General features: G+C 41.3%; 2 protein-coding genes across 8 annotated transcripts in view; both read right to left on the reverse strand.

The window, feature by feature from the left end:
- Nucleotides 1–689: 689 nt before the first annotated feature.
- Abhd10 (abhydrolase domain containing 10, depalmitoylase) lies at nucleotides 690–13375 on the reverse strand. 2 transcript variants are annotated; one of them, XM_036204199.1, is made up of 5 exons: nucleotides 13173–13375; nucleotides 10267–10450; nucleotides 7676–7787; nucleotides 7066–7203; nucleotides 690–1513 (listed from the first exon to the last, which is right to left on the reverse strand). In XM_036204199.1, the coding sequence occupies exons 1-5, from the start codon at nucleotides 13285–13287 to the stop codon at nucleotides 1169–1171; spliced, it is 894 nt and encodes a 297-aa protein (XP_036060092.1). In that variant the 5' UTR covers nucleotides 13288–13375; the 3' UTR covers nucleotides 690–1168. The 2 variants fall into 2 exon arrangements, with proteins under 2 accessions (XP_036060092.1, XP_036060091.1); XM_036204198.1 differs by lacking the exon at nucleotides 13173–13375 and adding an exon at nucleotides 12655–13163.
- A 3785-nt stretch (nucleotides 13376–17160) lies between these two features.
- Phldb2 (pleckstrin homology like domain family B member 2) overlaps nucleotides 17161–26840 on the reverse strand; it is a 102441-nt gene continuing 92761 nt past the window's right edge. For all 6 annotated transcript variants that reach the window (XM_036203789.1, XM_036203792.1, XM_036203793.1 and 3 more), the window contains 5 exons: nucleotides 25939–26029; nucleotides 24908–25054; nucleotides 22670–22889; nucleotides 18744–18829; nucleotides 17161–17948 (listed from right to left, as the gene is read on the reverse strand). In XM_036203789.1, coding sequence (XP_036059682.1) covers nucleotides 17808–17948; nucleotides 18744–18829; nucleotides 22670–22889; nucleotides 24908–25054; nucleotides 25939–26029 — 685 coding nt within the window. In that variant the 3' untranslated portion in view covers nucleotides 17161–17807. The remainder of the gene's footprint in view (nucleotides 17949–18743; nucleotides 18830–22669; nucleotides 22890–24907; nucleotides 25055–25938; nucleotides 26030–26840) is intronic.

A 26840-nucleotide genomic window follows, 5' to 3' on the forward strand; every position in this document is an offset into this window, starting at 1 on the left:
CTATGTCCTTACAGACTACACTCCCGCCTCTCTAAGGTGGTAATCACTTGACTATTTGCACTTAAGGCAGACTGGTAGAAAGTATTCTCTCTCGAAAGCAGAGCTAATATACAAAGATCATTTTTCTCTTCAGCCTTACCAATCATTATAAAAAAATATATGTATCATTAGATGGATACCATTTAAATACAAGGCATGTTTGCAGGAAAATGGGTAGAGCTGAGAGTCTGCAAAGTGAAATACTTCAGATATGGAAAGTGTGTCTTCTCTCATACGTAGAACGGAGATTTAAATACACATATGATAAGGCTGGAGAAAGCAGACTGTGCAGAGAAGGGTCTATAGGGGAAGGGTAGCACGAAAGGGGAATGGTGAGAAAGGAAAAGAAGAGTCTCTTATGTTGTCTCTCAGAGACATGACTTGAAGGCAGAAGGGGGACTGAGGAGAGGAAAGGTGTGGGAAAAGCAGAGAAAGTGGGACAAGGCAGAGCAGTGGGATGTGTATGAGGTACAATGACATGACAGGTGTTAGAAATTGTAATACCCATTATTTTATATATAAAGTAAAAAAATGTAAAAACTGGAAGACTCCCATAAAAACAACAATTCAAAATTCAGAAATACCTTTTGCATCACTATAAAAGTTAACCTTAAAAAAATTGAATAGTAATTTTATTTTCAAGTATAGCAAGGAATCCTCATTTTTTCAACTTTATTATGCTTTAGACATTTTTTAGAATCATTCAAATTTAGTGCAATAAACATCTTCCTCTATTTTGTGAATTGCACTTTAAAATCAGAATTTTACAAACTTCCAATATAATGGTACCAAACAAAACCCAAAATATTCAAGCTTTATTGTAGACGGGAAGACAATTAAGAGCTGGCACAGCTAAAGTATGCATACGAAAGGTAAATATCTCTTGAATAAAAAAATAGGTACTATTTTAATGGAAAAAATATCAAAGATAAAAGAAAGGACAAAATTTTTCAAACAGCAGTTAATACTATTGTCACAATTTGTGTATTTGTGCAAAGACATCATTAAATAAATATTTATCAGCTATTTACAAAATAAGAGTGAGAGGAAAAATTCTAATGTATCTGGGTCTGTGATTTAATACCATTCTTTCAATCTTCTGGATGTGTATACCAGTCACAATGTGATTCTAGTGAACCATAGTTGAAAGCTTGTCAATCAAGTCATCAATAGTGCAAGTAAGCAGCTGAATATCTGCTTTTTCCTTCATCCTGTGGTCACCGTGCTTCCGGAGGATGACATCTACATCTGGGCTGACTATTCGGTCAGCAACCAGAAGAGACGTGTGCCAAGGAATTATGTCGTCCTTCATGCCATGGAGCAACCGCACAGGGCAGGTCACAGGAATGGGGCTATGTAACAAGCAATGGTGTTCTGCTTCTTTAATGAAACTGTACGGAATGCTGTAAAATCCTTCTTTGTTGTACTTAGATGGTAAGGACCAATCCCCTTTCACTTCTATTTCCTTCTGCGCCTAGTAGGAAGAATAAAAGCATGAATATAAATAACCCCAGTAGCAGACTCAAAGAGTCTGAGAAAGGCAGTCCTCAAGTGAGGACAGAGGCAACACAGGAACAACAAGAGTGATCTCCAAAAACTGGGCCAGGTGGGGTGCACACCTTTAATCCCAGCACCCTCCAGGCAAAGGTAGGTGGATCTGTCTGTTTGAGGCCAGCCTGGTCTACACAGCCAGTTCAAATTCCAGGCCAGCCAGAGCAACATAAGGAGAATCCATCAAAAGAAAGCAAAAATTAATCACTACATGCAAGGCACATTATACATATTATTTCATATGATCCTGGTAATAATTCTGTAATTACTCTACTTTTACAAAAGAAAGTATCAAGGCTTACAGTTAAATATCATAGTCAATGTCCAAAGACAGAAACTATTTCAGCAAGCAATCACTCAGATTTCCCTATCATATAAGTTCTTATAGCACGTTCTCCTTTATCCCAACTAAAGGGGAAGGTGGGAGGGGAGAAAAGTACAGCAATTTCTGGGAACTGGTCCCAAGACAGCAATGTTTATATAAACCAAATCTTAGAATTGTTTTTGAAATTTCAAAACAATCACTCACTTATATAATGTAGGTGGAAAGAAAGTTTTTCAAGTGCATAGCTGTAGTAGGTAGCCATTCCAACTTTGACCTGGAAATACCACCCCCTTTGAGGCTCTGGTAACTGTCACGCCTACAAGGTGGAGCTGAAGGAGGACCCCTGAAGACCCAAGATCCGGATGAGGGAGCTCTTTTGGTTCCTGGATGCTGGACACTGGTAAACCGCGCAGAGTTCTCCAGAGAACACCGCCAGACTGCGCTATACCTTTCCCAGACCCTGTAGCCTATCCCTTCACTTGTAAGTTACCCCACAAAATAAACCTCCCTTTTAACTAGGTGGAGTGAGTGACCTTTCTACTTTGGCTAGAGGTTAATGGGAGGCAGTGTTCCCTGTGTCCCTGTGCTTTCCTCTGGTGCTCTTCAGTTCATGACAGCTTGACAAAAGCTAGTTGGGAAGTGGGTCTCTCAACTGAGAAAATGCCTACAGGCCAGTCTAGAGGGCTTTTTATTGACTAATGCCTGATGTGGGAAGGCCCAGCTCACTGTGGGTGGTGTCAAACCTAAGCAGATGGTCCTGAACTAAGTACTAAAGCAGGAGGAACAAACCGAGAGCAAACAAGTAAGAAGTGTGTCTCCATGGCTTTTGCTTCAGTTCCTGTCCTGACTTCTCCCTCTGTGACAGAGTGTGACCTGAGAGTTGTAACATGCAATCAACCCTTTCTTTCCTCCCTAAATTGCTTTTGGTCATGGAGTTTTAGAACAGCAGTACTAACCCAACCTAAGACACCTTGCATTTCATTTTTAATGTCCACCTTATCCACACACTGGGCAATCAATGTAGTTACACACATGCAAAAAGAATGTGCATAGATCTTGTAATTTACAATAAGCCAAAAAGTGTCTAAGGAACTCCTTTTCAAGCTATAATATAATTGAGAAAATTTTCTATCAAGAAAAGCACTGTATTGGTGAGTTAAGAGGTGTTATGGAGTAATCTTTTTGTACACTATGAAGAAATGTCACTCGGATTGGTTTAATAAAAAGCTAAATGGCCAATAGCTAGGCAGGGTTTTCAGGGCAGAGGCAACACTGGGAGAGAGGCGGAATAACCAGCAGAGGCAGAGGAAACAGACATGTAAGAAGAGGTAAAAGCCACGAGTCATGTGGCAACATGTAGATGAATAGAAATGGATTAATATAAGTTATAAGAACTAGTTAGAAACAGGCCTAAGCTATCAGCCAAGCTTTCATAATTAATAAGAAGTCTCTATGTTGTTTATTTTGAAGCTGGCTAGTGGGACAGAGAAAGACTAAGAACAAAGGGCAGGAAGCAAAGGGCCAGTTTCAGATTCACAAAGAAGAAATAGGAAAACCTCAAGCACTGAGGAGCTGTGTTTGAAAAAAAAAAAAAGAGTGAAAAACAACAAATAAACAAACAGACAAAAAAAAAAACCCAGACATCAGAGATGAGTACAGGGAATAGCAACTTTGTAATTTTAGCTATGACAGAAAATATCAGATTCTCAGGAGGTAAATTTGTATGTGAGAGTGCACCTCAGGAACACTGCCCACTGTTGGTTTACTTTTCACAAACAAGAACCACAGTGTGTGTTGCTTATGTATGTGCCTATATGACTGAATGCACACTTACTTGAGGGTGTGTGCACCAGTATGCATGCACATGAAGGCCAGAGGAGAGGGGCAGGGGTGTTCCTCTATCATTCTCCACTGTAGACTAGCAGCAAGCCTTAGTGATCCTCCTGTTTTCTCCTTTAGGAACTGGGCCTGCAGATGTCTGTGGGAACACCTGGCTTATTACATGGGAGCTGGGATCTTCACTCCAGTTCTCATGACAACAGAGCAAATGATCTTCACTGCTGAGCCACTTCTCCAGCCCTCCTATCTTGTTTTTGTAAGTACTTTAAACATTTATTATTTATTTATGTGTGTGTGCATGCCATAACTTGTGTTTAGAGGTCAGAAGTTAGTTCTCACATTCTACCATATGGGCTCTGGGGATCACACTCAGGCTATCAGGTTTGGCAACAAGTACCTTCATAGCTCAGCCCTCTTGCCTGTCTCCACCCTGTATTTTAAGGCTGGATCTCTCATTAGCCTGGGATTTACCCAGTAGGCTACGGGAAGATCCAGGAATCTACCTGTCTGCCATATCAGTATTGGGATCACAAAGGTACACAACTATACTTACCATTATTATTATTATTTTTAATTACATTTGGTTTGTAGGGGAGGGTGAGGATGCATGTGTGTCCCATGAGCTGGTTTTCTTTCTATCACGTCAGTTCCAGGGACAGAACTCAGATTGTCAGGTTCACTGTCAAGTGTTTTTATCTGTTGTGCCATTTCCACAGCCTATCAGCTTTAAAAGGCAAAACAAAACAAAAAGCATGGGTCTGGGGTTAGCTCAGACCCTCTTGCTCGCATGACAAGCATTTTAACAACTGACCTATCTCCCCAGTTCCAACAATGCTATGTCTTAAGAAGCGAGAAGACGATATGAACTAAGGACAAACTCAGCTGCTCTATGGCATTGATCGAAGAACCCAAGGCCAGTAACACTCACTATTCGATGTTACACACTTTTTTTTCTTTTTTTTCGGGGAGTGGTTTTCAAGACAGGGTTTCTCTGTGTTGTTTTGGTGCCTGCCCTGGATCTCGCTCTTAGACCAAGCTGGCCTTGAACTCACAGAGATCCACCTGACTCTGCCTCCTGAGTGCTGGGATTAAAGGCATGCATTACCACTACCCGACTCACACTTTATTTTTATTGTTTACCTTCCCACTTCTTCCTGAACGCTTTCCAAAACTGGTTCTCAGACTCTACTGTGGGGAGGAACTTGTTGAGCACATTTCTGACTCAGGATGAAGTTCAAGGTTGATCACCAAGGATGAAGTTCAAGGTTGATCACCAAGTCTGGAAACCCATCTTGAAACACTGTTTCCTTTTTAAATTTCTATGTCTTGGGCCTACCAGGAACTTAGTTCCACAGAGAGGAAAACTCAAACAATTGCAATGAAACAAAACAAATGTACAAAAAGACACAGATGTTACCGTTCCACTGTGCTTACAGATAACTCAACTGCCTGTGTTGGATAGTTTTATTTCAACTTGACACAAGCTGAAGCCATTTGACAGAAGGGAACCTCAATTAAGAAAATGCTTCTGTAAGACGGGGCTGTAGAGAAGCCAATAGGACATTTTCTTGACTGTAGTGATTGATGGCGGAAGGCCCAGTCCATTGTGGGTGCTGCCACCCCTGGGCAGGAGGTCCTGGATTCTGTAAGAAAGCAGGCTAAACGAGCCACGAGGAGCAAGTCAGTAAGCAGCACCCCTCCGTGGCTTCTGCATCAGCTCCTGCCTCCAGGTTCCTGCCCTGTCTGAGTTCCTGTCCTGATCTCCTTCAATGACTATGATGTGGAAGTATAAGCCAAATGAACTCCTTCCCCTTCAGCTTGCTATTGATCATGGTATGTCATCACAGTGATAGAAACCCTAACTAGAACACTGCCTAAACATATATCCCATCAGAGCTTCAGAAAAGTTATCTCCCCAGTTAGTTCAGAAACTTCCCTTCTACAATGAATCACTGAAGAACACTGATGAAGATCCTGCTTCTCTTTGGCTGTAAGACATGAATTAGTAGAAAAGAATGCTGACCAAGTAACTGAGCCAGAAAAAAATAAGCTCTACCTCTTGTGTGCTAATTCTGACTAACTGATAATGGCTGCCTAGAGAATATAAGGCTGTTTTTAGGCTAAAAAAGGTAGTTTCACACTTCTTTAATCCAGTCTCACACGACGTAAGAACAGGTACTATCCACACACCAGAAACTGAGACCAAGAGGATAAAAAAGGAGACAGTGATATGGAATCCCATTAGGTAAATGAAATAAAGGAACTATAGCTAAAAAAGAAAGAATAAAGTATTCTTGCGGGCCACAAGAATATATTATAGAGATTCAGCTGTATGTATTAAAGCTGAACTTTGGCCAAGGGTCTGTCAAAAGGCAAAGCCATTTATCATGAATATTTGGTGTTACCCAGCCTTTAATATTCATGCTGTCTTCTGCTATAAAACCCTTGCGTGCACAGATCAATTGGTAAACAGTTCAGCTCCCCAGACCTGCTGAACCTAAGTTACTAACTGCCCTGCCAGGGAGATGCATAGCTTTGTTTCTTGTGCTAATCAAGCTCAGAGCATCCCCTCACCCTGAGGAGGTCTAGTGGTTCTCCTGAGCACTTTGACTAAGAACAAAGATGTTTTTACATATCAAGGTGAGAGATGAAACATTCCTGAGGAGGCAGGGAACCACATGCCCAGGGAAAGAAAGGGCAGGCATTTTCTGTAGAGAAGGACAGAACAGCATGGCGAGAGAAAAGAAAGGACAACAGAGGTTCCATGGAGGGTAAGCAGATCTCTGATAGAGTTTCCTGAGTGCCAGGAGTAGCAGAGATGAAGAAAGAGGACACAGAGGATGAAGATGAGTCTGGAAGCATAGGAGTTAGTCGTTAGCAGGGCTATAAGCTAGGGAACTAGATGGAACTGCAGTTATGGAGACAGGCTTTCATCCTAGAGAAATGAAGTAAACAGATAGAGCTTGGTATGTCTAGTTATTCCTGCCTTGAATGCCTGGTGGATCTACAGCTGATTTGATAGAGTTTTGTCCTAGAGGAATAAAGTTAACAGACATAAGAACACAGATCCCACGCCAGACTTAGCTGAGCCCCTCAACCCTGGGAACTCCATAACTTCACTGACATGTCTCATGTAGTTGGCAGGATGTACACAAGGAGCCATGAGAAAAGGAAACCTTAAAACAAGAGGCTGCACAAAAGGGCAGCAAAGACAAGATGGGCCACTATAATCAGAGGCAGTCGGTGCACAAGGATAGGGAGAATGTTGGGAAGCATTCACTGGGGTTGCCACATGGCACATGGTGACTTACCTCAACAGGAAGTGCATGGAACTGTGTCACCAGGTCATCTGCAGCAGTCGCTATACCAATTAGAGCTACAACCTTTTCAGGCCGTGCAACTGCAGCATGCAGCATGAGCCATCCTCCAAAGCTAGATCCGACCAGTATCTACAAACGAACATGTTTGGCTTTAAAGAGGATTCTCACACTAGTTTTAAGAGAAATGTATGGACTTTGCATTTTTTATAGCCATGTGGATCCTAGACTCCTAGACTTTTAACATGTAACACAAAGTCAAATTCAATTATAACTTGTTTTTTTCTACTCTGTTCCTAGCTGTGCTGGAAGTTGCTTTGTAATTCAGGCTGGCCTCGAACTCAGAGATCTACCTGCCTCTGCCTCTCAATATAACTTCTGCAAAGCCATGATATCTATAATATAGAACTATGAGAACAAACTTTGTTCAATGAAGAAGTGCTTACTGCTATTAGAAAGTATAAGTAGAACAATTTTAAATCAAAATGGTTCATCAAAATCAAAATTATCAAAATTGACAAAATATCATCAATTGACATACCTAAAGAAACAAATCAAATATTGCTTGAGTCAAAAATCATTCTACTTAATAAAAAACAGTTACCTGTGGTCCTTCAGCTACATCATCAAGTATCGAAAGTACATCCTTTCTCCATTTCCCCACTGTGCATTCTGCTAAGTTACCATCTGAATTTCCAATTCCCGAGTAGTCAAACCTGGAAGAAGGGAAATATATATTTATACCTAAATGTTTGTATGTGGAAATATGTCCATGCTTGCTTCTTTTATTTTCAAAGCAAAGTAGGACATTCTTCATTGCTACAATGCCTAACCTACAGTAAGACATCACTCAACAGGTATTTCAGTAAATCCTACTGGCTTAACTTCCAAGTACATGTTCCACTGCTACCCTTGGTCCAAGTTACTATCTCAACGAGACCAACACAGGAGTCCTATCATATCCACAAATTATCAAACTCCCCAGTCATTCTGAACTACTCCCAATTCCTGGCCAACCCCCTTTATAACTGTGAGCTTTTGCATGCTATTCCACGGTGTAGAAAATTCCTCATCGAACTCCTCGTCATTCCTAACCATATCACTTTATTTGGTGAACTTTCTCATTCAGTACCTGTGCTGGAAAGGCAGACAGGTGGATCCCAGGGGCTCTCTGGTCAGCTAGTCTAGCCTACTCGACAAGCTTCAAACCAATGAGAGAAACCTTGTTTCTCAAAAGGTGGATGACTCCCGAAAACTCACAACTAAGGTTGTTTCCGGCTTCCACATGCATGCACCCATGCATAGCACAGTCATGCTCACACATGATCATGTACACACACTCAATTGGGAAGGCTGCTACACTCACCACTATTACAATGCTACACAAAAAGAACTTGATTAAAGAACCTGTAATGAAAGGGCTATTGTTTATAAACGCATATTTATTTATATAGTATCCAATATGCAGAAAACTACATTATGCCTGGAACTGGCTATAGCTCAGTCTCAAATGAAATTCAAGAACTAGTAAAATGCTGATTTCTATTTTTAATGTGTGTTTTGCTGCATGTGTAAATATGTTCCCATGTGAAGGGGTACATGTACACATTTTTTTCCTTGACCACTCTCCACCTTATACACTGAGGCAGGGTCTCCCACTGACCCTGAGGTTCACTGTTGCAGCTAGTCTGGCTAGCCAGCTTGCTTAGGTGACTCCCTTTCTCTGGCTCCCGAATGCTGCAATTACAGGTGGGCTGCCACATCCACCTCTCTTTTACATGGGCTGGATTCAGAGATCCCTAGCTCTATAGAGAAAGACCTTTACTCACTGAGATATCTCCCCAGTCCTAAAATGCTGACTTCTTTATTAGATCACTTTTCAGACAAAAAAAGCAATGACTAGCAATATTTCTGATCTTTATGCATGTTCTCTCCATCGATAGAACTGCCCTTCTACCCACATCTTTATTTTTTTCCAGAGTTCCTTTGTAAAGTCTTGTTCATTCATTGCCCTTCTCAGTGTCTCTCACCTTATGTAATTTCTCCTTCTGAATTACATTCTGATCAATACGTCTGCCTAATAATGCCTGTATGTATTTTCACCCCTTGCTTAAGGGCAAGTACAATGTTTTATAATTCCTAATATATTATTCAGCCCCAGTCTTCGAAGCAAGTTAAGTCAAGAGATTTTAAATAGTTCTGAGAATGAAAATAAAGTTTTCTAGTCTGACAAAAGAAATTCGACTAAATCCACCTTAATGACATAATTTCTGCAAATATATTAAACAGATAATGCCCAAAAGTTTTATATGTAGCTGTATTTTTTAGAACTATTGAGTGAGTATTAGTGAAACTTTTCTTAATATTTAGGTGAATAATTTTTCAGGTTGTTGGTGCTGGAAAAGAACTCAGACATTATCTTTAGTCCAGCCTTCTTTTATTGGATGACAAACTTGTGTCTACTGTGTACTACTGACTTGTTACATCAGTTACTGAAAGAACTCTGTCTTCAATCCCTAGTTCTTCAATTCTACACCAATATTTCCCCACCAAACTGTATTCCCTTCTTAAAATTAAAATATCAAAAAATTTGATAAACCTAACAATTTCTATTACATAAATAATTTCTATTAAAATAGGAACAAATATAAAATTAGTTTTAACTAAATACTACCTATCCTTGTTTATGCTCACACACATTCATATATAAGTAAAGGAGAAAGAAAACAGAAACTTCAATTATACAGTATCAATCTTACAATGTTATATTACTTTTAAAAATAATATTTTGTGTGTAAGTTGTGTTAGGGATTGAATCCAGGATTGTGCTAAACACATGCTCTACTGCTGAGCTATACTCTCAGCCCTAAATATCCACTTTAGAAAGTAATAAACAGTGATCAAATAAGTCCTATGTCTTCAGTAGAAAACCTATAATCACAAGGGATCACAAGAAACCCACTAAGTTTATATGTTTTTGCCACACAGGCTACTGTATCTAAATAACTTAGTTGCTAGTTACCTTTCTTGTCAATCTAGCCAGCATGGTACAAAGACCTTAAAGACCCTAAACTATAAGATCAAAGTCTGTACATTAGTAAAATAAATTCATCTATTAAAATGCTGACATCTACATCAGTTGGCTCTATTACAATGCTAAACGGTAATACAATCTCTGAAATGTATTGTTCCTACCTTATATAGCCGTGACCTAGAGATTTGCAAAACTCTTCAATTGCCAGTGCCTTTATACCATTCATATCAGAAAGATAGCCAGGGATGAAGATAATTCCTGGGCTTCTGCCTTTTAGCTTCTTATAAGCCAAACTTGGAAGGTCTGGTCGTTGAAGAAAAGAGAGCGTTGCCTTTTGTCTGCAAGCTAAACAAAGCACACAAAACATGAATTTTAGTTTGAAAACTAATTTTGGAAAAATCGCATATATTTTCAAATCTTAACTTTCTTAACTCATTGCATTTGATGGGAAAATCAAAAAAGGCTTCAAGCCTGAGATCTTTAGTTTCAAAGTTATACCAAAAATTTTACCTTCTTAGAGCAAGGTCCAATCATACTCTTCCAAAACACACAAGGTAGAAATTTCAGCGAAACAAAGACAGAGACTCATCAAGAAATAACTTCATGTTGGCACCTCGTGATTATCCTAAACAGTAGCAACATTTAGATGTGAATACACCACTTCACCTCTCTCCTGATATTTCTTTCTGCTTTGTTTTAACAGTGTTTCAGGAATTTCATTGTTTTCTACTTTTGGCCTGATGAGTGGGGAAAAGAAGCGCATGCGTGTTTTGTCTTTCCCTTTACTCTGCCTTTAAAAAAGTTGTTTCAAAGGGGTACTGGCAAAGTCACAGGCATCTTCAATCCCATGATTTGGGGAGCAGAGGTAAAATAATCATGAGCAAGGAAGGAATGATGTCAGAAATACTGAGCTCTTTTTGACCAGGTAACCACTGAACAATCCTCCCCAGAAATATCAAGAAACAGGTAAGAAACCACCATGATTTCCTACCAACTGGATCAAGTATCATTCTTGGAAAAATACTTCTCATACAACTCTGTAATTGCTATGCTTACTTCTGTTTGCTGGCTTTTTGTAAGTGGTACACATAGTGTTGTTATTTAAATATAACAGGACAAATTGTAACTCTTACAGGGCTACTCCAGTTCATTGTTTTAATTTCCCCCTATTATAAAAATCAACATTTAAAAAAAAATCAAAGCCATATAAATATTTTTGTTTTGTTTATCGAGACCACAAAATAGTGACCGTCACTCTCACTGCTACATTAAAGATACTAGTCCAGGGATGGCCAGTGGGCAGAGGTACTGGCAGCCACCTGGACCACCTCTTTATTATCTACAGTGTTTCTCACATAAATATTTTTTAAACATCACATCTTCTTCCTTCCAAAGACAGGCTTGAATACTTTTGAATAGTCACTTTCTGGACCAATTAATCTTTTATTTTATTTTTAAGGTTTTTTTTTTTTTTAAATTACTTATTTAGTGTGTGTATGTACATATTATGCATATATGAGGAACTTAGGACATGGTTCTCTCCCTCCACCTTGTGGGTCTAGGGCGCCAGTCTTGGTGGCAAGTGCTAGCCCTCATTTAAAAAAAAATATATCAAATAGTCTGTGGTTGGTGAAAGTTCCTGGGTCTCTCCCATGTGTGCTACTAAAATTTTTCCCATTTTCAATTTGTCTAGTTTATTAAAAAAACAAACAAACGAAAAGATTAGAGAGTGTAGTGTGATGGTGCACCCCACTAACCATAGCACTCAAGAGTCACAGGCACGATGGGATCACTACAAGTTCCAGGTCAGTCTCTTCTGTACAGTAAATTGTAGAAGAGCCAGAGATTATGTAGTGAAACCCTGTTTCACAAACACCAGCACTCCACACACACTCCCCAAACACAAAGAATTACAAGCTTTAAAAGTGATCGCCTTTACTTGTCAACCAGATTCAAAGTTTCAGAGTATGAAAATACATGCTAAATTTAAAACCTGGTGGAAAAACAGAGCTCTTGGGATCAGTTTGTGTTGGGCCAATAGACTGTGTCAACACGAAGGTTTATTTCCCATTTCCTTAAACACTCAAATAATCCTTTGATCCCTTTTCAGACACTACCTCCCAACACATGAATTGCATCCTAGGCAGTGACCACTGAATTTAAGTTTGTAAGCTATAAAACAACAGACTCAACATTCAATCTATAAATCACCTTTATATAATAAGGATTAGCTGAAAGTCTGATGCATATATGGTGAATGAACACTGGTAAAGAGGTAAAGGAATACTTTATTTTTGTTAACGAATTGACATACTATACTTTGCTGAGATTACATAATACTATTTTTGTGTGCACTGTAAGTTAAACTGATTACATACTTCACAAAATTTAACCATGCTAGCTTATATAATGACATTACTATTCCAAGCACTATGCATGCATCTATCTAACAGCTCTTTGGCAAGGAGCGAAAAGCACATCAAGGATATCATTCAAGGATAACTACATAACTAAGTGGTGTGTGTATAGGTAAATGTCACTATACTTACATATATAAATCATATATTCTATGCATGTAGTATTATTAATCCAAATTCTAGTTTCCACTGTAAAGCAATTACACTTCTTTCAAGAAGGAAAATCAGGTATTAGGTCCAAAGATGGCATCTACATGTACAAAGAACATGCCTCATACTGTATGTCTCCTTAAGTCAACCACGGGCAGGACTAAGGATTTAACGGTATGGAAAACGCTAGAAGCCGCTAATAACCAAATACATCACATGCACATCTGAATTTTGGGGGGGTTTGTTTGTTGTTTTGCTTGTCTGGTCTTGGCGTTTGATTCAGAGGACGCAGAAGCTTCTTAATTCGCAGTGTAAACCGCTGCCAAGGACCTCCAAGAACGGCCCGGGGCCGCGGCACAGAGTAGTCTCTCCCGGCCTTCCAGAGCCACCGAGCAGTTTTGAATGCGGCGCCAAGCCGGCTCTCGGCGGGCACTGGACGGACGAACGAACGAACGCCGGGCGTTCGAAACAGCTCGCGTCCCCGCCTTCCGCTCACTGACCTGGGAGCCACCATGCCCGCGGGGGCTTCCGAGGTAGCGACGCGCTCCGGCCTCGGTGCCGGCCGAAGGACACAGCCGCCCAGCCCCACCTCCGACAAGGGACCCGAGCCGCCATCTTCCCAGCTGCCCTCGCGCCAGCTACAGCCTTGCGCGGGTCCCGGGTCCCCAAGTCACGCACGCGCAGTCCGCAGGAAGGCGGAGGTTGCTAAGCTGCGTCACGTGGGAGGTGCGTCTTGTCCGGAGACGCATGCGCGGGGCGGGGTCTGGTGTGCCACTTTCGCTGATAAGTTCATCTGTCTCCCCGAAGGGCGTTTGGCTTGTGACATTGGGGCGGCCTTGGCCGGCTTTCTTCACAGTAAGCTGCGGGAATCTCGGCGAGGCGCCAGCGTCAAACTGAACGTTCATAGAAGGGAAACCATGTTATCACCCGGAGGAGCCAAAGACCCGGTGAACAAAATTGCTAGGCTTCTTTGCATTACCAGGTCCCCAAGGCCCCGTTTCAGCCTATGCGGGAAGGGTTTCCAAGAGGTGACCTAAATCTTAAATTCACATCGTTGGAGTAGCATCATGCATTCTTTGCTCGCCCCCAAACAAACATTTCCCCACTCACCAGACTGTGAAAAAAATTCAAATGAGCAGCCACAAGCGAAGACACTGGAAACACGCATGGCTGCTAGGTTAGTGACAATCTAAAGTCTTTTGTCAGGCAATCTGGTCATGTTTATTACAATACCCATAAATACCGCTCCCCTTTTGACTATCCTAAATATAAAGAACACAAGTTCATAAGGTCATGCATTAACTATGACAACACCATGTTTTTTTAAAGATGAAAAAGAAGTGGGGAGTAATCAATGGCAATAGAAAAATAATTGAACGAATTGTGTACTAGGATCTCTGGAGTGGGCGGGGAGGACTCAAGTATCAGTATATGCCTCATCTTGTGTATTCTGAAGTTATTATACTTAGTGCAATACTTTAGGTAAAATCATGTTACTGTTTGTCTTGGTTGGTTTTGTCAGCTTTGAGCATCTGGGAAGAGGGAATCTTAACGGACAAATGCTCACATCCATCAGATTGACTTGTAGGCACGGGGCAGTTTCTTAATTGCTGACTGATGTAGGTGGGCCTAGCCCACTGTGGGCAATACCGTCCCCTGGTAGGTGGGTCTGGGCTGTATAAGAGAGTTGCAGAATATGAACCTGGAAGCAACCTAGAAAGCAATGTTCTTTGGTGGTCTCTGCTTCATGCCTCGGTTGTGAATTCCTGCCTTGGCATTCCTCAGTGGTGAACATTGACCTGTAAGCTAAATAAATTCTTCTCTCCCTTAAGTTTCCTTTGGTCATGACTCTTATCATGACAGAAGAAAACTTGGACATGATCCCTTTAGAGATTTGGGAGCAGTTATTGGTACTAGAGTTAAAAGCAAACCAAGGCATGTTTTGGAGTCTTCAGAACATGATCCATTAGAACACACTGGAGAAGCTTGATAAAGACGAAATAGATATTTTTTAAGAATCATTTTGGTTTTGCTTCACTTCTTTATGTCCCATTCCTAAATTAAGTAATTAAAGTCATCTTTGCTTGAACATATGAGAAAACATGAAGGAAAAGATCATATCGGTTGTTAGTTATTTAGCGGCGGGTGCTCTTACCCTGCGAGGAACACATCCCGAACACGACAAGACCACAGAAGAGTTTTTATTAAAAGAGGATAGAGAATGTGACAGGCCTGTGTGAAGTACACACATGAGTGAGGAGACTAGAGGAATAATGCAAGATGGCACCAGCTATATAAAGGTTGGGCCGCCCATGCGTACAGGAACTCGTGTGGCTACTCCACGCATGCCTGTAGATTATATGGCCGTGTGCGCGCTTTATGCAACCACATAAAGCCACGGAGTCCCAGTCCCTGTTGACCTGGAAATGACTATTTTGAACTGGAAATAATTAGGCGGTCCGCCGGGCAAGCCCAACCGTGTGGACATGTTGTGATTTCCTATCAGCAGTATGTTCCCTTTGCAGGTTCTAGGAACTCCTGGTGACTGTGGGCCGCATTGAAACATGAAGTAGCCAGGTACCCACCTGGATATGGTAAAAGGAAACTCATCACAAATCTCATGGAATCGGAATGAAAGCTCTTTTCTTTCCACCTCCTAGATGTCAAGGCATGGATAGGATCTGTGGCCAGGAGCAAAACTGGAGTTTTCACAGACCCATTTTGCCAGTTCGAATATAGGACAGTTTAGATATAGGACCTGGACAGATATAGACACTGAAGGACTGAATCCCAAAGGTAATGATGTCCACTGCATTCTACATCACTCTTATATCTTAACAGCAGAAACTTATCCTTGATATGTTGTTAAACCCCATGCCTTTCTTCCACTTTAGTTTTGAATTTCTCCGTGTACTTTATATGTAGCAGAACTTTAAAAATCTTGTGACTTATCCTAAAGAAGAAAGTATTGTGTATATACATAGAAAAGGGGGAGCCCATGGATTACTTTCTCAATCCACTCTTACCAGCAAAGCAAATCAGGAACCTAAGTGGCTTTGTGGCACTGTCAAAATACTTTCCCTGACAGTAACAAGCTTGAAGTAAAACAGTTAGTTTACTCTAAAGGCTTTGGGGGTCATCTTCCTTTCATTAGCATACAAAAGTAAAGGGCATTTTTTTTTAAAAGGCAGCTTCTCTCCTTGACATACAGAAGAAAGAGGTCCCCAAGCAAAACTTCAGAGCTTTCCTTCACGTTTGCATTATACCTTTTAGGGAAGTAATAACTAATCAGTACAAAAAGATAAGAATAATATGTAAGGTTTTTTTCAGCATTTACCACATTTTTTTCAGTAATAGGCATGTGGCCAGAGATGCTTCCAATTAGTTTATGAATTTATAATCATAATGTCAGCACATATCAACCTTTATGTGGATTCTATCATTAACTTTTGCTGATTAACTCATCCTCTGTTATGTTAAAAATGGGTGATTGCAAAGTGAGAGACAGAGTTTACTTTCAAATGTGAAATCAGGTCGACACTTTAATCCAAACTCAATACATTTAACACACATATCTAAAAGGTTCAGACATGCAAATTGATTTGAACACCCTTACAATCTTATGGAGAAAGTACAGTACAGAAAAGTTGGATCTTTACATTAACCAACCAAACCTTAGCAATTGCATTTTAATGTTTTAGCTCACTAGAATTGAAAGGGGAAGGCTGCTAAAATCACAGATGAAAAATGCCTCCTACAGTCATGATATTTGTCCCTTATTATTCAAGTAAAACCTTGCATCATCCAGTTGCACAATCTTATTATTGGTAACATGTATACAGGTATAAAAGTACACTGTAAGTTTAAAAACAAATTGTACCCAGTCAGGCCTGACAAAATTTTATGGACATTTCTAATCATTTCATGTATACGACATGAATAAGTCATGTCATTATTTTCTACATCTATCCATTTGGCATGTTTTAGTAAAGAGTTCATACTTAAAAACACAAAATACAAAAGCTAAAATAAATGGCACTTGGAAAACAATTATAAAAGAGACTTGCCCGAAGTCATTTCATTCAACAAAAATTAGCTCTAGCAATAAGGCTATTTGTAAAGATATATGCAAAAGGATATAGCATGGAGAACATTAATTAGAATTTTGGTTGTCTTTTTTCAGTGAAACAGAGATGGTTTCATACCTATGCCATGTGAGGGTGCAGTTAACAGCTTTGCCCCATAAGCAAGAGGAAAATTGGCCACTGGTTGCTTTTATTGTCAGCACCAGGAATAAACAAATCTTCAATGGAACAGGCTCTTCCCACTAAATATTCTCCTTAATTAAAACTGCTGATGTTGCGGGTTTCTGTTGTCTGAGATGGCCTTTTTGCAAAGCAAGGAGCTTTTTTTTGGGGGGGGGGGGTTATTGAACCCAGGGCCTTGCGCTTGCTGGGCAAGCATTCTACCACTGAGCTAAATGCCCAACCCTTTTTTTTTTTTTTTTTAATTCTTTTAGGAAAGTGGTTTCCTATATATGCACAGTAGCTTCTGTGGGGGACACTACAGAGTTGGCATCAAAATACCATTTTAAAGATTATTTAGAGAGTAACACTGATTTAAACAGGAGTCACATCATGTCTTTGGTTTTTGGTGTAGTATTTAAAAATTAAGGCAAAATGTCTAAAGTCTATTGCCTTCTAACTTATTATTTGTTTATTTTTATAAAATGCTACTTCCTGCAAAGAAGGCAGTTGATTACCAATGGCAATGATTTGGGTTCTAAAATAATCTCACATTTCTAAGTACATATTTACAGACATTGTGTAAACTGTGTAGTTTATGTAACCAACATCAGCTGATAAAAAGAGTTTATGAGAAATGCAAATCTAAATGATGCTTTTATCAAAAAATAGTGTTTTGTTTTTCATTTTTTAGTTTTGTCAAAGGAGCTCCAGTTCTTTCACTGAGAGCCCTGCTTTCTTTTTTACAAAAGGCTCCTCGGTATGAAAAGAGTTCTGAGTGCACCCAGCTAAAGGGTGGTCTGCTGGGCCTTTCATCTGAGACTGGATATGGCTTCATTCTTGCAAGAGACTATTGCAGTCTGCCCTGAAGTGGACCGTTGGTGAAGTTCATTACAACAGGAAGTGAGTATATCCTTCCGCACCAGTCACTATAACGTCCATCCAGATCCGCATGGCCTCTGGTGATGGGGCCACCATGTAATAGATTCTGTCGTGTGTCTTCACGCTAAAGGTGAGTAATGGGTTAGGACTCTGGAATTCCAAACAAGAAAAGAACGTCAAAGAAAGACTTGGAAAGTTGAACTTTAGCAAAGGCCTGTGAAGGTTCTTCTGCTTTAAAAGTCGCCCTTGACTGAAATTTATAAAGGCATTTTAGGCTACACTACAGTGTCCTCCACCCCGACCCCTTCCACCTTCCTCAGGATAGGTCATCTGTCTGGCTTCTCTATCAGAAATCTCATGCAGGGCTCACTGATTCACACTAACTAGTTGGTAAAGCATGGTATCTAGCTGACAGGAGATGTTCAGTGAATAATAGTGGTTATTCCTGGCCATTTAAAGGCCCTAATAAGTTACGATTCACCTTCCTAACTGTATAATAAGTAGTCCTTCCAAAAATGCTTGCAGAGTGGCTTGTCAGTATCTCCCAAGTTGTTGCATCCAGAATCTCTCCTTATTTCATCATGATTTTATCCCTAAAAAACAATCATTTACCCGATGTATTTTCAGTTTTAACTTACAGCAGTGTTCTGAACACATATGTCCAAGGTGTGAGACCACCACCTCAAAAGCACTTAAAATCCTCAAATAACCTAACTTAATTACATATTCAAATGGCAGACATCATCCAGGCTTAGCTGCACATGCTTGTAACCCCAGCTAACTCAGGAGGCTGAGGCAGGAGCATTACAAGTTCAAAGCCAGTGCAAGCAACATAGAGAGACCCTGTCTCAAAAATAGAAAAGGGGCTGAGGGTAAAGCATTTGCCTGGAATACAAAGGGCCCTAGGGGAAAAAAGTTGCAGAAACTGAAGAAATTGATACTTACCTTATTGGCATTCTTGAGGTGATCATAATACACTTCTTCGATGGCTTGAAAGTATATCACGCCTTTTAATTTAGCCTCGTGTTTGTCTGCAAAGACAGATGAGTGTTGAGTACTTCAGTGCCGTCGATGAAACAGGAAAAACCTCAAGTTCATGATTTATTATCCTCATTAAAATATTTACCTAACATTTAAATGGTCTAAGATTAATCCAGATCACCTAGGTGAGCCTACCAGGCTCCAGTGGACAGCCCCAAACCCCGGTCACAAAGATGACTCTGGTCAAACTCGGTGGGTCAAAAAAAAAAACCCCAGAAAGACATGAATGTGGGAAAGAGATTGGTAGAGGACAAGATAGGGTGAGTATGGGAGTGATCAAAACACATCTTACGCATGGATGAAACTGTCATAGAATAAGCTTAGTGTTTTATTTATTTTTAAAGGCATTTACTTATTTATTTATTTATCTATTTATTTATTTATTTATAGGCAGGGTCTCTCATATTGTCAGGAACAACAAACCTATTGATCGCCCCCCGCTCTGTGCCCTATTCAGTGACCAGTTTCTGAGGATGTGTGTATGAGGAGAAGGGAAGCAGCGATCCGGAGCTATAGGTGGAAACATGGGAGAGACGGCGGCCCCTTTAGAGAGCAACTAGATGAACAACACAGCTAAAGAGACCCAGACCCTCTCCTTCAGTGCCTCTTCAAAACCTTACTGCATGGGATCTAGTCACGAGCCGCAACCGCCCTGCATCTGTGTTGGCTGACACACAGCTGGGGAGGGCCTGCTTGAATCTAAGTAAGAGACGGACTGGGTGGCCAGCTAGCCACACAGTGGCATCCCTGCAGCTGTGGAAACAAGTGCAGTACCTGCGCACATTCACGAGAAAATACCTTCCATGATGTGACATGCGCAGACTGAATAACTCTGGACCCAAACTGTGGAAAAGCAATTAGGAGCATAACTCAGTTTTAGCTTTGCCTGACAAGCCAAGGCCAAAAGGCTTTTAGCTTTAGCACAGTAAAACATCAAATCGTATGCATACGTGTGTGTGTGTGTGTGTGTGTGTGTGTGTGTGTGTGTGTGTGTGTGTTGTGTATGTGTGTACCCAATGTATAGAAGGAGACATAAAACTATCTATTTTAGGCTTATGAGTGGGAGGCTAGAACATGTGGCAGGAAAGAGACTTTGTATGTTGACTTCATTGAATTTTAGTATTTTTACTGAGTAAATGCCTCCCTTTTCCCACTAATAATATAGAGCTGGCTGGTTTGTAAACACTGGCCCAGAACAGAGACCTACATCTTAAATTGCATTTAACTTAGTCTTCCCTAACGTAACTGACCAGGGGCCATAGTTCTATGTGTTTGTTTTTGCTCTTCCTTGAATAATATTGCTTTAATTAATATCATGCTCAGCAGATTCCAAACAGAGTCACAGTTGAGAGAGAGGGTCAGTGTATCTTTTGAACATTTCTTGGAAAAGATCCTGCAGTTAATTCGAGGGAATACACTAACACCTTGTTTGCTCACAACAGATGTAAGATTAAAATCTGGAGACAAAAATAAATGTCAGTGTTCCCGGCAGGCAGGGAACTGGGGAATGAAGTTTTGTGTTTAGGCTGTTTCATCTCAGAGAATGCAGTCTGAAAAACATGAACCTCACCACACGGGGAGCTGAGGGATTAGTGATGGATGTGGGTGAGATACTTCACTATCTCTCTCGCAGCATTAACCCATCTGTTTACAGACCCATTCCTATGGCTGTTTTCTTTAGAAGGGCAAAGTCACGCATAACAGGGGCCTAGGGCTCTTCAAAGCTTCTGGCATTCATGTTTACAAGTATCCATGCATAAGGCCGTTTACCTGGATGATAAGGGGGTGTGGCTTTTGTAGGGTCAAGGCTAGTCTGAGCTGCATCATGGTGAGTGGCTGGGGATGGATCTATGCCTATGCTTGAGGGTGTTTGGAAAAGGGATGGGGGTAGGGCTATAGAGAGCACACATAGCTGGTGATTGACAGCTGTGAACAGGGCCAAATTGGCAGCATACCCAAGGCCGTGCCACTGCTCAGTCACTGCCGATGTGAATGCAAAGGAGCCGGAGGAGTCTATTTCTTACTCATTTGGGTACTAGGATTTTGAATATGCTAAAAACTTGGTATTTAAGATAAAATTGAAAAGTCAGCCACAAACAGTTTCAATTTAGAAACAGGCCCGGCATGGGTTCGAGGATGGGAGGGAGGTTTGGAGAAGCTGGTAGGGTCCCTGAACCACACATCTCTGATTGACAGACACAAAACTGAAATCACAGACCAGAGAAACATGAAGTAATGAAGATGCTCTCTCTTCGAAGGCCTTCTAATCTCTTCTGTTGGAACATTCTGAGTGAGGCTGTCTATAAATACTAGCTTGCCTAACAGTTGTGTCTATGTGTTGTGTGGATGGATGCTAGGCTGGATTTTTTATGAACCAGGAGTCTTTCCTATTGCACTGAAGTTGCTACTGTGGACCTTTATGAGACTCCGGATAAGAAAGCAGGCCCCTAGGAGGGCTAGGCCATTTGCTCTAACCAGCAACTTCAGAGGTGACTGGAGTCCCCCAGTCCCCAAGAGCCCTTCACGGAAAGGTGTGGGTCTCAGACTGTTTCTCTACCCCAGGCCTGGGGCTCCTTGGGTACTATTTCCTTTTATCCATTGGTTCTGGCTTCTCATCCTACCCTCAGGGCAAATGTGATTCTGACCATGCTCTCCTAAGTGTTCTACAGTGCCCCTAAAACATGAGAACTGGGGTGATACCACCCCTTCTTAGCAGCTGAAGAGACACTATGCTAGTGCCTATAATAGGCGTGTTTCACATTCGATGCACATATAAATAAGACACTAACTCATTTCTTTATCTTATTGTCTGGAGACAGGGTCTCAAGCTATGTAGCCCAGGCTGGCCTCAGATTCACCATTCTTTTGTTTCGCTCCTTGAGTGATGAGATTGCTGTCATGTATGACTATGCCTCACCTCAGTCTTTTTAATAATTGTTCCAGTTACACTGTGTTTCCATAAGACTCAGTAGAGTATGTTTCCCACAGTTAAGCATTTAAGAATCCCAAACTGCTTTTAACACTTAACGAATGCTTCCTTACTCCTTAGTTCACTGACAAGCTGTACTCTTCGTGCTTGAAAGGTCAGAGTACCTTACAGACCACATCTCAACCACTGGCAACTGGGGCTGCTTGTTTATGTGTAATCTAAAACGGACACATGGCAAAAAATAAATACAGATTCATGGGATGTTCTGGCCTTGTGGTTTAAAGGCCAATAATTGAATGTAAAAATACATTCCATTTAATATGTATTTGGACTATAGTTTATTTCAGAAATAGGATAGATTAATTCATATTTTTAAAGTCATGATTTCTATTTGTAAAAATGAAATTCATAACATATTCAATGCTATAAATATGACTATAAAATAATGTATGCCTATCAAGATATCAAACTATCATTACCATTAATTATTCTACATATCAACCTCTTCTTTCTCTTTCTCTCTTTCTTTTTCTGTTACTTTTCTTTTCTTTTTGAGATAGGGTCTCACCATGTTGCCCAAGTTAGTCTCATACTCATGGGTTCAAATGACCCTACTATCTCACCCTCTCACATTTTCTAGGTTCAGATAATGAATTTTAATTTCCTTTCCTTTCCTTTTTTTTTTTTTTTTAAGATTTATTTATCCATGTAACCTTGAATGCCAGAAGAGGGCACCAGATCTCATTATAGATGGCTGTGAGCCACCATGTGGTTGCTGGGAATTGAACTCAGGACCTCTGGAAGAGCAGTCAGTGCTCTTAACCTCTGAGCCATCTCTCCAGCCCTCCTTTTATTTCTAATAGACTCGAATGTATCACTTTCAATTTGTTTTATCACTCACCTGCGTAATAAGAAAATGTCCGCTTATTCCGGTCAAAAACAAACCAACGTTTCTTCCACGTTTTAATTTTTCCACCCATTTTGATGAGGTAGCCCCGGCAGGTCTTCTCTGTGATTGACACATGAAAACAGGTGTCAATATTGTGGCCCGCCGTCTCCACGTGACTCCTCAAATCGAAGTCTTCCTTCCGGACAGGCAGATAGCGAGTCAGAGGACGAGCCTGAAAAGGAGCAAAGCCCATTTCATCTACAGATAACTGTTTTGGTTCAGATGGCATCTGTTAGATGCAAGAAGGTAGTGTAGAGCTGAAGTCTTAAAATACCCAGCAATTTACAAGAACTCATGATAAGGAAGGCACTTGTCATCTGGAGACTAAATAAACAGACATTTAAGTAGGGTGCTACATAGAGAAGGGGCGGCTAAAGGCAGGCTTGTTGATTCCACTCCCTGAGAAGGTAAAAGAGAGACTGAAAAGCCTCACAACTGTAACATCAAAGAAGTCAGCCTGGGGGCCAAGTAAGGAATGAGACAGGCTGCCATCCAGGGGCTCCTTCTCCCTCCACAAGACCACAACAATGTTCCCAAGGTAATCTACCCACAGCCTCATGGAACAGACATTGTTCCTAGAAGATCCCCCAGAGTAAAAACTGTCAGCTTATCTATTTAAAGAAGGGGTATATGCTCTGAAAAGAGTTGTTAAAATAAACTGAGGGGTAGAATCAATGCTGGACCTGATGTGGGCAGCTGTATAGGAGCAGAGGTCTGGGAGATGAGCAGAGGCCTGGGGGACGTGCAAGGATGTCTTATTTCACTAATAATGAGGGTCAAGGTTCATTCACATCATCCAAGGAAGCACACAGATCACCATAGATGCTGCTTCCAAATACTCTTTCTCTCTCTTTAAAATTCTGCTAAATAATTCCATGCTTTTGCCCTGGGGAAATGATCTAATCATATAGTTGGAGGAAAAGCTTATAATCAAGATTAAAATAGAATTCTGCCTTTTGGTTTGGCTTCAGCTGTTAAACAAGCATGGATGACCTTCACCACCAGTCAGAGTTTAGCAGAGGTCAGAGCATAATCCAATGAAAGGATCTATTTCAGTTTCCATGTTTTTCTCAGTATTTTACCTTCACGGTAAGGCTGCTGCTGCACAAAAGCCTCAGCACACCTAAGTCTTAAAGACAGTGGCCAGTCACTGCAGGACCAATGGTCAGCAACTGGAGAGGATGAGGAAATGATGCCTCTGAGTCTGCTAGATGAGTGACCAACTTTAATGAAACTCATGGGAGCTTTACACGATGTAGTACTGTCAAAACCTTCATCCTCAGAAGATACACATAATGTAAGCAGCTATGGTGAAAAGAACAGAATCTCTGGGGACCAAGAAAGAAATGTAAACCAAATGGATGTTTTCTCCTAAATTTGGTTGAGTTTGTTAATTGAAGGGACAGGTATTATAGATTGGTGTAGGAAAGGGGACATATGTGGTTAGAAAGGGGGGGGGGAATACTACCACCACACCAAGAAACTGGGCTGGTACAATTTACATTTATCCTGTTTTGGAAAGTTTGCTTCTAGAGAATGCCTGATAGAATCTTTCCTCTCCTCCATCACAGTTTCTAGTTTGCATGATATACATATGTATCACCTATTCACACATGTTTTTTAACATTTTAATTTGATTTTGTAAGTGTGTGTGTGTGTGTGTGTGTGTGTGTGTGTGTGTGTGTGTGTAAATGTGCACTTGAGTGCAGAACCAGAAGAGTCCATTGGGCAATGGGCTCCATGGAGCTGGTGTTGTAGGCATAGGCAGTTTGTGAGCTAACAGACATGAGTGCCGGCTGGGAGCAGAACTCCAGTACTTCGGAAGAGAGACAAGTGCTCTTAACCACTGGGCCATCTCTATGGCCCCCCATGTGTGTTTTTATTGATCACTTCAACCGCACTTTTCAAAGCTAGACAAAAACATATTCTCCTTTTAAATGTATCCAGAAATTGGATAGAAGTCTCTCTTTCTCTCTCCAGCATGAGTAGGATATGTGAGTCACACGTGAGCAGAGCAAAGTGTCAGTTGCTTGGTAGTTCCCTAGAAGTTCTAAAATGAGCACCGCCCACACACTAACCCACATCTTAACCATTCCCTCAAGCACTAGGCGTTTGGCCAGAATTAACGTCTTCTACACAATGACCGCCAGGGGGCGACCTACACCGATGCATCCACATTGACTGACCGACCTGTGCCCTTTGCTTCTCTCTGATTTTTACTTCTTTTTCTATTAACTTCTGCCTCTGGCTGGTTTCTTCTTGCAGTCGTTTTTCCAGGATTTCCCGGCGTCGTTTTTCTTCTTCCAGAGCTCGTTTCTTGGCTTCCATTTCCCGCTCCTAATTACCATCATACAGAACAATACATATTTAAAAACCGTGACATTCATACTCGAAGGGACCAATTAATAAGTACCCGAGCTCCAATTATCATTAGACAAGTCTCATGTTGTCTGCTAGTTTCTTCAGTACATAACCTGGACTAACACAAACCATGATCATCATGTGCATGGCTCCCAAAGTCTTATGGCAGTAAATAATCAACCAGCAATTAAATATTAGTCTTCACTGAAAATCTGGCTGTGACTATATGCAGGCATTTGGTTCCTCCTTGTAAACGGCCATGTAGCACTAGCCATGCAGCACAGGCTTTTCTCTGGGAGACTCTGCTGGGTGAACAGGTCCCTCCACTTCCTGTTACTGCTCTGAAGCTTCCTGGCTAGAGGTCACAGAGGAAGCTTTGTGGAAGAGGAAAAGGAAAGGAGGTGCCCTCAGGGCAGGATGCACAGGCATTGGGGGTGGGGAGGGGATTCCTAAGGAAGTTCTGATTCTGGCCTGAAATAAAGTCACAATAACATGGGGGTTTGGGATTTCACAACCGTGAGGTCAGCAGCATGAGTTGGGAAGGACAGGAGAACACCTAAAGAAATGTCGTTATCTTTCCCTGTTCCCTCAAGAAAACATGCACTCGGCCATCTAGGGGGAAACGCAATGCAAAGTAGCCATTATCCATTTTGGTCTGGGTAAAACGCAGGTGCACGCTTGAAGTTTAGGGATGTAAAAGTGCAGTAAAGGGCCCTAGAAGCCACCTCGCTAGCACCGTTCCTTTGGGGATAGGAAAGAGGGCTGAGGGGCTACCCAAGGTCACAGCGCTTAGGAAGGCCCTGAAGGAAGGCTGCTTGTTCCTGGCAGGAGGCCCCCCCCCCCCCCCCAGCCTTACTTACCCTGGATTCAAGTAGCCGGTTCTTCTCAGCCTGGGCCTGTTTCAGGAGTCTCTCCATCTCTTCTATCCTAGCAATGTTGGATGTGCTGGCACTGATGTAATAAAAAAACCTTTTCAGAATATTTGCTGAGGGGGAGGAGTCAGGGAGGGGGATTGTGATCAAAATACATTGTATGCACATGCGGAATTCTCAAAGAATTAATAAAAATATATTTTAAAAATCCACATTTGTTCATCCCAATAAGTCTCTCTGACATACACACACTAAAGTTACATATCACAATCAAATTACACACATACACACTCACACCCCCCCACACACACACAGTCAAGTTACATGTCACAATCAAAACATATACAATTTGAAGGATATTTATTACTCATGAGTCATTGGTCTTAAGGGCCCAATCAATTCATGTCTGAAAATCAGCAGAGTGAAAGGACCAGGCAGACGCCATGACAGGCTGCTCAGTCTCCTCTCAGAGATCAGGCCTCAATTTCAGTTTCCTGAGACTTGAGCAAGCAGTTTCTGGCAGGGCCATGAACAAAAGGCAGAGTCCTTGCAGTAGCTCCCTTTCTGTTGTTTACTGTCTGGGACCCCTCATTATGTCTATGGCAGCTCAAGGACAGAGCTTGGACCATTGAGCCAGCCCCCACAGTCAGTACATGCTAGGCCAGCCAGCCCCCATGGCAGCTCAAGGACAAAGCCTGGGACTTGTCCCAGACAGCCATCCCCCCCCAAAGATAACTGTAACTCCCAACCAATAAATTCAAAGGTTACATACCCTCACCCAATTAAAAGAGAACAGAGATAAAAATAAACCAATCCCAGTAGCACCCAAGCCAACGCCCCCAAACCGCCCTGAAGGGCTTGCGGTTTTAGCTTTTAAAAAGCTAGCCTCA

The sequence above is a fragment of the Onychomys torridus genome, chromosome 12, assembly GCF_903995425.1.
Source record: "Onychomys torridus chromosome 12, mOncTor1.1, whole genome shotgun sequence".
Classification (NCBI taxonomy): Eukaryota; Metazoa; Chordata; class Mammalia; order Rodentia; family Cricetidae; genus Onychomys; species Onychomys torridus.

Bases quoted from the DNA above. Each gene is read 5' to 3' on its own strand.
- Abhd10 (XM_036204199.1), bottom strand. From the start codon at position 13,287: ATGGCGGCTCGGGTCCCTTGTCGGAGGTGGGGCTGGGCGGCTGTGTCC. The intron at 10,451-13,172 runs GTCAGTGAGCGG...TGCTTTGTTTAG, and splicing joins GCGGGCATGGTGGCTCCCAG to CTTGCAGACAAAAGGCAACG. The intron at 7,788-10,266 runs GTAGGAACAATA...CCCTTCTTCCAG, and splicing joins CTAGGTCACGGCTATATAAG to GTTTGACTACTCGGGAATTG.